We start from the raw sequence: 9,447 nt of genomic DNA, 5'->3' as shown, positions 1-9,447 counted from the left end.
ATCAATTAGTGACGTCACTTTTGACAAACATGACATTCTCACCCACCTTTGCCTTGCCTTTCCACTTGATCGCAAAAACGAAACTTCAATTCAGCAATAATCTCAGCAAAGTCAGTTCCTGTTTAGGAGTAGAAGTTCAAAAATTGTCAAAGTTCTCGAACAGCAGAGCTACTCATGCAGCCGCTGGGCCCACTCACCAGTGACAGCCAGCAGGTCCTTTCTCGTGTGTAGCAGCATCATTTCCGCTGCCCAAATCTCCCCATCCACACGGGTGACGGGCCACGGCGACGCCATCTCCACCACACCCTCCCCGCCCCCGACGAGGCAGCGGAGCGCCGCACAGGCGGCTAGCGCTGACGCCTCACCAGCAGCTTCCGCCTCCCCGCGCCCGGATGCCCCCCGGCGCCGGCGCCTAGAGCGGCGGCGGTCTAGCGGGACGCCACCCACCGATGGCCGACGCGCTCCTCCTCCCGCGCCGCTTCCTCGCCCCGTCCCCCTCAGCCTCCTCGTCGTCGTCCGCGCCGTCTCGCTGGGTGCTCTCGTCCCCCGGCTCGCCGCGGCGGGCGCGCCTCGCGGCCGCTCGCCCGCACCCGCGCCCCCGCCGGCTCGCTCGCCACAAGGTGCGCGCCCTCTTATCCGAGCAGGAACTGGCTTGGTTGCCTGCCGGCCCGCGGAGATGAGGCGCTCCTTAGGGTTTCTCGGCGGTTTTTCCTCGTGCTGTGGTTGGGGGCGACCTCCTGTGCTGACGATGCCGAGGGCGGACCGCTTCGTTTTACGATTTTTCGGTGGGTTGGGAGGCTCGTGGTCGCTGAAATGCTTTGGACTGTACACGCATCGACTTCGGTTTAGCTTGTGATTCTACGCCGTTTAGATGAACGAGTAAAATCCTAGGTGAATTTCACGGTTTGTCCTGTCCCATTAAGGTTTTGATGCTCATTAATAGCTTGTTTATAAGGTAAATTCACTGAATTGTCGAATTACACCTGCTTGTTGCGTCATTGAATTGGATTTGGGAGTGCCTTGTGTTTAGTTCTGAATTTACTTCTGAAAAGGAAATGCATAGTTCCTGTCCAAAGTTCTAAGTTGTTGGGCAAGATGTGTGTGGTATATTCAATTGTTTGAACTGTCAATTGCGCTTCATTTTAGTTAAATTGTGCTAGTCTTGATTGGTCGAACATGTGTGTGTTTTAAAGAAAGGCTTGCACCCAGTATTTAGTCAAGAGGGACATCGTTACTTGGGTTATACTGCAGGGTTTCTGCAGTGTTTGATGGCTTTGACGTTTTGTCATGTTGGCTGTTCCAGGTTCATTCGGCAGACCCAGAGAGCAGTGAGCAACCAAAATGGTGGGAGAAAGATGCTGGACCAAATATGATTGACATCCACTCCACAGTGGAGTTCTTGGATGCACTGAGAGATGCTGGAGACAGGCTTGTTGTTGTCGAGTTCTACGGAACCTGGTGTGGTTCATGCCGAGCACTCTTTCCAAGGGTAATGTCGTGAATATAACTACTGGATGTTTGATTCTGTCTGAAGTGTGTCTTATACTTTTATTCCTATGTGTTCCTCGCATGGTTAATCATGACTTTACACTGTTACACTGCTCATATCATTTTGGGTGCACACAATTAAATATTATTGTTTTAAAACAATAGTAACTCGTTAAAAGAATGCGAAAGAATTACTTTGGTGGGATAAGACTAGGAAAGCACTTTGTCAAATTGTACACACTTTAGCAATGCATAAGTTTAATTCTGGTAGGTTCCACATTAGCTCAGTATTGTGGTTCTTTGAATGAAAAAAAACAAAAGGAAGTATGGATATTTTTGCTCTTCTCTGGCTAGGATCTTATTTGTTGGCCTTTATTTGTTAGTAGCTCCATTTGATTAACTGAATTGGGAGTATTGTGGTAATTGGAGTTATTGCCAGTGACTTTTTTTTTATCAACCCAGTGACTCTTGAAATGCTTGCAGCAATATAATTTATTTCCTGGGGCAACTTAAAATGCATGGACTTCCTTCCCATTGTAACAGCTTTGAACTTTGAAGATTGTCATTAGGCTAATACTAAATAACACGGTCCTCGTTTCTGGACTGTTTGGAGTATAACATAGAGTAATGAAACTCCTTGGTTTCCCCTTGTTTGTAGAATGTGAGCTCAGGAGTTTATGGTTGCATGAAGGTATTGGAATCTTTTTAGAATGAAAGGAGCATAGGTATTTACATGTAGGTCATGTGACAGTCAGGTTGGTTTTCTTTTTCCAACACTGAAAATTTGATAGTCTCTCAAGTTTTATGGAGGAATTAACAGTTGAGAAGCTGACTGAAATTTCACTGGAACTGAAAGATATTTAAGACTTTTTGTCTTCGCTACAATCCCTACTTTGAGCACAGTATCATTGGTCATCTAAGTAACCTACCTTGGTCTGCTGTGGATTTGTGTCCATGCAACTGGTTTGACCTTTTCATTGACCCCTATATGCTCTGGCTATCAACTCGTCAGCATCTAGCTACTTTCTGCTCCACAATTCTGGTCTTTTTATGGCTGTAACTATGAGCTGATTAAGATACCTTAGGAGTTTGGACGATTACTAACAAAGCCTTTTTAGTCTCAAGTAAGTTGGGGAAACTCCAAATTCTCCACAACTCCATTCTCATATCAACCCTGTCTGACTCCCATCAACTAGTACCACATCATTGACAAGGAGCATACACCAAACAATAGCCACTTCCAGTGTTTGATCATGCTGAATATCTTGAATGTTTTTCTTTACCTACTTGTTATTCTGACAGTGTATATTCATTTACTATGCCATCTGATAATCTTGAAGTACTGTTAATTGTTTTTGTACTTCATGAAATATGTTCTAAATTTGATGCTCTTTCAATGACACCAGCTTTGCCGGACAGCTTTGGAGAATCCTGATATATTGTTTCTTAAAGTAAATTTTGACGAAAACAAACCAATGTGCAAACGACTGAATGTCAAAGTCCTTCCTTTCTTCCATCTTTATCGTGGGGCTGATGGGCTACTGGAGGCTTTCTCCTGTTCCTTGGCGAAGGTATGAACGCCTCACTTGTTGCTGCATGATATTGTTAGAGATAAGAGGTTTCTTTACTACACATTGCCATGCCTTTAGCAATGTCACTTTGCTTTTTTGGGCAGTCATGTTTTGCAATTTAGTAGATATACTATTTTAATTTTTTTCGTTTATTTCATTCCTTCCATATGTTTTCCATCTCAAAACTGTGCAAGAAGGTGAACTACTCCTTTTGCAACAGTTTGGCTGGAAATCCTTCTGATTGTATTACTTGTGCGCATGTTTACACCTACCTCCATTTGCAATTGCAGTTTCAGAAGCTGAAGGATGCCATTGCAATTCACAACACGGCCCGTTGCAGCATTGGTCCACCTGTTGGAGTTGGGGACGTTGATTTGTTGGATAGTGCGAGCCCACAGGAGAAACCCGCAGCAGCTAGCCCACGGTAGATTCTACAAGATTAGCTCGCCACCATCCATCGCTTCTCCACCACCTGCTCATTTTCCCCCCACTTTAGATCTTACTGTAATCAGCTCAGGAGAATCTTCGGTGTCCCCGGTTAATGAATCGGGTGTTGTATGGATTATTGTTTCGCATTCTTGAATGGAAAAAATATGTATTATAGCGTGTGAAATTTTCCTTTTCTTGGACAGAAGAACCATAGAGTTGTACATCATTTTCGAGCAAGGTATGAAGAATTAAGGGCAATTGTGGACTGTTTCATATAGTCAATTCATTGTTTTAGGCCAAAGACAAGCAGCAATTGCTTGCGTGAAGGGGAAGGTAATATCTGCCTAACACCAGCTTGAGTTTTTTTTTTTAAAAAAAAATCTTCATCAGAAATTGAATTCCCCCAGCTATAGTAATAATCTACATCTTCTGATCCTTATTATCAGGACCTATTTTGTTACCAGTGTTTGGAAACAAAATTACTGGATTCGAAGTCTGTTAAAGCAGGTACATAAAAAAAAAGCATCGGAGGGTTACAGACTAGGAGTACAGTACGCGCGGATGAAATGGGCAGAGTTTAGAACACTGTTTTTTTCTAAACAATGTGATTTTCTTTCTGCAGAACAGGCGCATAATACCCGGATATACCTTGGACAGTTGCATTATAATTGAAAACAAACCCGGCTGCATCATTTGATCTGGTGCATCGTTAGGTCCAATGATCTAGCTGTCCGTTGAAAATTAGCCATGAATCCCATTGTCCACTCTCATGAGACGGGGGTAATTGTCACCATTGAGCTATAATTTCAATATAGTTAGATTTTTTTACTGCGCTCAGCATCTTCCTCATATTTGATAGTGATGTGGGAAAAGATGGCATGCCGGTCAGAGAGAAACATAGAATCTCAAGTGATCATCTTTCATCATTGTTGCTACGTACTTATATTTTCAAACTCTTCAGACAGCTCAGTGGCACCTACTCGTAAGCATTGACGTAAGTCTTCAGCATCACAGACAACAAGATCTTTTTTCAGTTTTGTTTACATGCATGCATAGTTCTTTTACATGTTCATATTTTTTTTTCTCACAGGTTTCTTCTGTGAAGTAACTGTGTACTGTTACAGGAACAGTCTCATCAGGATACCAATCAAAATTGAACGTCATCACAAAGCTTTTTCTTCGTTCCTCCATTGACCTCCACATTCAGCTCAATAATCAATAATAGCAACTCAGTCTCCCTGAACATGTCCATATGTTGGACATTTTGGCTGATTGCATTCACTGCTTGGTCATTTGCTTATTTGGTCTTCTTAAAAACCACAAAAGTCAATCGGATCCCATTTCAACCGAAGGAGCAGAGAAGCTTAGGCTGTCTCTATCTTTGACTGCATCACACCCTTGACATTCTTGATAACTGATTCTTTCAGGAAATTATCATCGCATCCGCTAGTCTGCAGTGTTAAGTGTGAAATTATGAGGTCGCTTTTCTCAGAATCCATCTAGGAAAGAAAAAAAGTCTTTTCCACCATTTATGTTCATCAACCAAGGGTATACATCATATCAGGATGGATAATAGTCCTATACCTTTCCACATTATCCTATTCACATGGTGAGGATTATATTGATCTCGACATAGAATCCCAGTCGTGTGATGTATCATTATATTTGAAAAATTCATGCTAGTGGCAAACTCTAAAATAAAGTATTAACATTTTGTTGTATAGTTAGAGCTGCAATGCCCAAAGATGTTAAATTAACTCAAAAGCATGTGCAAATTTTCTATATTGGCCGGTTGTAAAAATAATTTATTCATAAATCATGCCTGGTAATGATACTTATAACTTCATTTCATTGATATATATAAATCATGCATGACGAGTATTTTTATACCTTCATTTGTAATGCTAAGGTTGTGGCTCTGCGGCCCGTGTCCGCGGCCGCCAATCTGACGTCCCCTAGCTCCTTGAGGCACTCAAGTATAGCAACTACAGCATCCATGGCATTGCACCCTGACCTCACCACAATCTTCAGGTGAAATTCATGTGATGTTTCGTCTGCTGCTGCTGCTCTGTTGATATCTACTTCAATCTTTTCATCGGAAACATCATCTCGATCACCCCCATCGTCGCATTGGCGCTGCATCAATTCTACCAGCCTTCTGTTCCTCTCCTCTAGCTCAGACAATCTAGACTTGAGAGTGTTCACATAGTCCCTTGCTCTGATCAGTATGGATGCCTTATCTTTCTGCCATGACAGAAAAAAAAAAAGAATGGTCAGTTGATGCACGAGAAAGATGTGACGAATCGGATGCTTAATAGAGAGAGTACCTTGGGCGCAGGGGGTAGCACTGCCTTGAGAGCCTTGAAGCTGTCATTGAGCTTCTCCCGCCGCTTGCGCTCCGACAAAACGTGCTGCAGCTGGTTGTCGCTGGAGATGGCGGTGGGCGGCGCCACCGCCGCCGCCATCTCCATCTGGTAGCGCTGCCACTGGGCGAGCCTGGCCATGTGCATCCTCGCCAAGGCTGACATGGCCGCCTTGATCGCCCTCTGCCCGCCGGCGCCGCCGGCGCCTGGCTTGGGCCTCTTCCTCGTGCTGAGGTGGCGGCTGTACGGCATGAACGCGCCGCGAGCATCATGGCCGCCGTTCCTGCGCCGATCTCGCCCATGAAGTCCTTCTTGGCACGCAATAAGTTCTTCCAGATTTGGGATCGTGTCGAGAAGGCTGCTGCTCCCCGGCATGATGAGCGACGAGGCCTCGTCGGGACTTGCAGAGAAGGAGGCAGCAGGGAACGTCGACGACTGCGACGAGGGGGGCGGCTCCGCGTGCCCTTGCTCCTCCATGTCCATCAGCAGGTAGATCTGCGCTCACCATGCAATCCATTGCAGTCATGATCAGCATTCATTTTAGGGGTTGCTAGATTCATGATCAAAAGATCGAGTCCTAAATCTCAAGTAGCTAGAAAAAAAGCTAGCAAATGATGTGTATTATATAATATATATATTAGCGTGATCATTGCCTGTTGAAGCTGCTCCTCCGTGATCGGCAGGTCCTGCTCCTGCTGCAGCGCCGAGCCGCGGCTGCGCTCATCACCGCAGAACGAAGCAGGATAATCGCCGCCGCCGTCCATGGGAGCTCGAGATCGCCGGCCGGCCGGCAAACGCTAGCTTAGCTACCTTCCTTCCTGGGCGGATACTGAGAATACTAGTGAGCACCACTGAGCAAGCAAGCGCAGCTGTCGCGCCCAGAAAAGGCGCGCGGCTATATATAGGCGGCGCGGAAGCAAGCTAGCGCTGCTGGCGCGGCGGCGTAGCGTAGGCTACGTGGAAGCTTCAGGCCGGTGAACCCGATCGGCCGATATGTAGGGGTGTTGCGTGCCCTGTTGTTGTTCACACACGCACGCAGGTAGCCCGGCTGCCGGGCGCGCGGTCTACTTGGGCGGCTGCTACGCCTACGGCTAGCTCGACCGAGGTCGCGTTTTGACCCGTTGCGCTGCGCGCGCTAGCCGCCGGCCAGTACTATACGGCGAGACACTAGGATGGCTACGGGGCGGCGGCCAAGATTACAGGCGAGTGGGCACAGATCCTGGCCGTGCGTGCGTGTTTGATACTTTGATGTGGGTGGGACTACTCGCGCGGTCGCGCCTGAGTCAGCAAATTGAACTCAGACGCCAAGCTCAGCACTGTTCAGGATTCAGATGGTCCAAGCCGTGCAAGGACACACATGGCCAGCTAGTGTTGGAATAGTGTTCTGGTCGAGATAAGTTGCGGAGAAAAGTAATAGATTTTAAGCAGGAAAGTGCAAACTAATCTATCCGTGAAAACTATGCAAACTTCAATCTGGGTCACCGGATCAATATCCAAGGGACATGAGAAGTGGGATAATTTTACAATTAACCGCCCGCCCTTGGATTAGACAATCATACTTTTTCAATCCCCCTCCCACTCCCCCTGCACCCTCTCTTTGGATGTTGATCTGGTGATCAGATTAAAGTTTGTATAGTTTCCATGAATAGGTGGATTTGCACCTGATATGTTCCCTTTTAAGTATGACACAAAACGTCCTAATTTCTTTGACTCCAGGTGCTTCCTATTTTTTCAAGGGAGTTACGTGGGCAGCCCAGGCTGCTAAGTTGGGTTATAGGTGGAAAGTGGGTAATGGTAAATTAATCAAGTTTTGGGAGGACAACCGGTTAGGGTCTTCTAGCTTAGCAATCCAGTTTTGGGATCTGTACGAGATTGTCAATGAAAAGAATGGCACTATTCACGATCTCTGGGATGGAGAGAGAGAACCTGAAGTGCATTTCTGCGGTGTCGAGTCTGAAAATCCCACCAAGAGTGCATTTCTTTTTATGGCTTTTGTCCAGGAGGAAAAATCTAACTAGAGATGTGTTAGAAAGTAGAGAAAAACATTTGGAAGATAACACCTGCCCCTTCTGTTCGGAAAGGGAGACCTCCCACCATCTCTTCTTTGAGTGCGTGGTCGCCAAACAAGTTTGGGCTATTATTTCTGAGCTTTTGGGGTTGGAGATAGGTTCTGATTTTGAGTCGGTGGGCAGTAGGTGGCTCAGTAATAAGAGGTTTTTAGTTCACAATATGTTTTCCTCTGCAACCCTTTGATGTATTTGGAAGCTAAGAAATAATATTCTGTTTCAGAACACCAGGTGGCGAGATATTGGGTCTCTTCTTTTGAAAATTGCCGGGACAGTTCAGAATTGGACAATTATCTGTCCTGGCGATTTAAAGGACAGGCTAACAGGTGGAAGAACTGAAAAAGATAGCATCAAGACCTGGGAGAATTACTGGCTAAGGAGGGGGATCTCGACTGCTTCCCTGGCCGCTTGGAGATCAACCGAACTACAGCTGGGAAGCGGAGCGTATGCCGGATGACTTGAAGCGGAGATGTTGTTACCCTGATTTTGTGTGTTCCTCAGCTGCGATAGTTGTTTTGCCGCGTCTCAAGAGTTTTGCTCCAGTGTCGGTGAGAGTTTATGGACACCGATATCTAGACTGAGAACTAGATAACCATACCAGATGAATTTCATAGTTATGGAACTCTCCTCACATTCCATGAAACTCTATTCTTTTCTCTTCTTACCACGTCAACAAAATTAATGATATTTAAAGTCATGAAACTCTCTATGAAAATCCTACTGAAACTGGTCTTAGTGTTTTTTTAGTTTTTTCTTGCCCTGTTGCCCTGTTAGTTTGTTCCAGCTGGTGGCCCTGCGAGGCTCCAATGGCTTGTCTGGTTAAACTTTATACGGAATTGACTATCATTGTTTTTGCTTCATTTAGTTAAGACGGGGGCAGAGGCTCCTAAAACTCTAAAAAAACAGTGGATCTATACTATAAGAAACCAAAACAATTCAAACACTTTTTATCAAGATTAATAACCATGTACCTCTCACAGCGTCCCCACTTGTCAGGTCTCCAATCTTGAGGGTCTATGGTGAACCTATAGAAATTAATAAATACAAAATAATTTCACCAAAAATGAAATGTTTTTTCACCACCACCTGGCTTACCCGCCCACCCATACCCACCTTGTTATTTTTGGCAGGTTCTTTTGTTCCCTTTGCATGGATGGACTGTAAATCACGAGACGAATCTAATGAGTCTATTTAATTTATGATTTGCAACATTGATGCTACAGTAACCATCCGCTAATTATTGCTTAATCATGGATTAATTAACATCATTAGATTTGTCTCGCGATTTACAACTCATCTGTGAAAAAGTTTTGTTAATAGACTTCACTTAGTACTTCAAATTGACGAGATTCCGTCGTAAATTTTTTTTGCGTTTACATGTAAAGAAGGGAACTAACACAGGGCTTGCCTTTTTTTCGTCCAGAATCGCCGCACACCTCCTCCCTCATGACGCCGCCTCTCCCGCCGGACCTCGACGCGGCGATGCCCCCTCCTCCCTCGCGATGCGCCTCTGCCTCGACGCCCCCCCCC

The 9,447-nt window shown here is 45.4% G+C and overlaps 2 protein-coding genes across 2 annotated transcripts; one reads left to right on the top strand and one right to left on the bottom strand.

Moving 5' to 3' along the window:
- Positions 1-236: 236 nt before the first annotated feature.
- Positions 237-3,759, top strand: LOC120697669 (thioredoxin-like 2, chloroplastic). Its single transcript, XM_039980960.1, has 4 exons — positions 237-620; positions 1,304-1,489; positions 2,895-3,059; positions 3,350-3,759. The coding sequence occupies exons 1-4, from the start codon at positions 450-452 to the stop codon at positions 3,485-3,487; spliced, it is 660 nt and encodes a 219-aa protein (XP_039836894.1). The 5' UTR covers positions 237-449; the 3' UTR covers positions 3,488-3,759.
- A 629-nt stretch (positions 3,760-4,388) lies between these two features.
- On the bottom strand, positions 4,389-6,722 carry LOC120697668 (transcription factor MYC2-like). The gene is made up of 4 exons (XM_039980959.1): positions 6,505-6,722; positions 5,816-6,346; positions 5,379-5,732; positions 4,389-4,939 (listed from the first exon to the last, which is right to left on the bottom strand). Exons 1-4 carry the CDS (start codon positions 6,613-6,615, stop codon positions 4,853-4,855), a joined length of 1,083 nt encoding a protein of 360 aa, XP_039836893.1. The 5' UTR covers positions 6,616-6,722; the 3' UTR covers positions 4,389-4,852.
- Between the last annotated feature and the right edge of the window lie 2,725 nt (positions 6,723-9,447).

The sequence above is a fragment of the Panicum virgatum genome, chromosome 3K, assembly GCF_016808335.1.
Source record: "Panicum virgatum strain AP13 chromosome 3K, P.virgatum_v5, whole genome shotgun sequence".
Lineage (NCBI taxonomy): Eukaryota > Viridiplantae > Streptophyta > Magnoliopsida > Poales > Poaceae > Panicum > Panicum virgatum.
The sequence above is the reverse complement of the archived record's forward strand: the minus strand, read 5'-3'. Positions and strand labels throughout refer to the sequence as shown.

What these genes read in the sequence shown, in the direction of transcription:
- LOC120697668 (XM_039980959.1), bottom strand. Translation starts at nt 6,615, where the DNA reads ATGGACGGCGGCGGCGATTATCCTGCTTCGTTCTGCGGTGATGAGCGC. An exon ending in CGGAGGAGCAGCTTCAACAG is followed by an intron (nt 6,347 to 6,504) that starts GCAATGATCACG and finishes TGGTGAGCGCAG; the next exon opens with ATCTACCTGCTGATGGACAT. An exon ending in TGCTACCCCCTGCGCCCAAG is followed by an intron (nt 5,733 to 5,815) that starts GTACTCTCTCTA and finishes CTGTCATGGCAG; the next exon opens with AAAGATAAGGCATCCATACT.
- LOC120697669 (XM_039980960.1), top strand. Translation starts at nt 450, where the DNA reads ATGGCCGACGCGCTCCTCCTCCCGCGCCGCTTCCTCGCCCCGTCCCCC. An exon ending in GCCGAGCACTCTTTCCAAGG is followed by an intron (nt 1,490 to 2,894) that starts GTAATGTCGTGA and finishes CAATGACACCAG; the next exon opens with CTTTGCCGGACAGCTTTGGA. An exon ending in TCTCCTGTTCCTTGGCGAAG is followed by an intron (nt 3,060 to 3,349) that starts GTATGAACGCCT and finishes TTGCAATTGCAG; the next exon opens with TTTCAGAAGCTGAAGGATGC.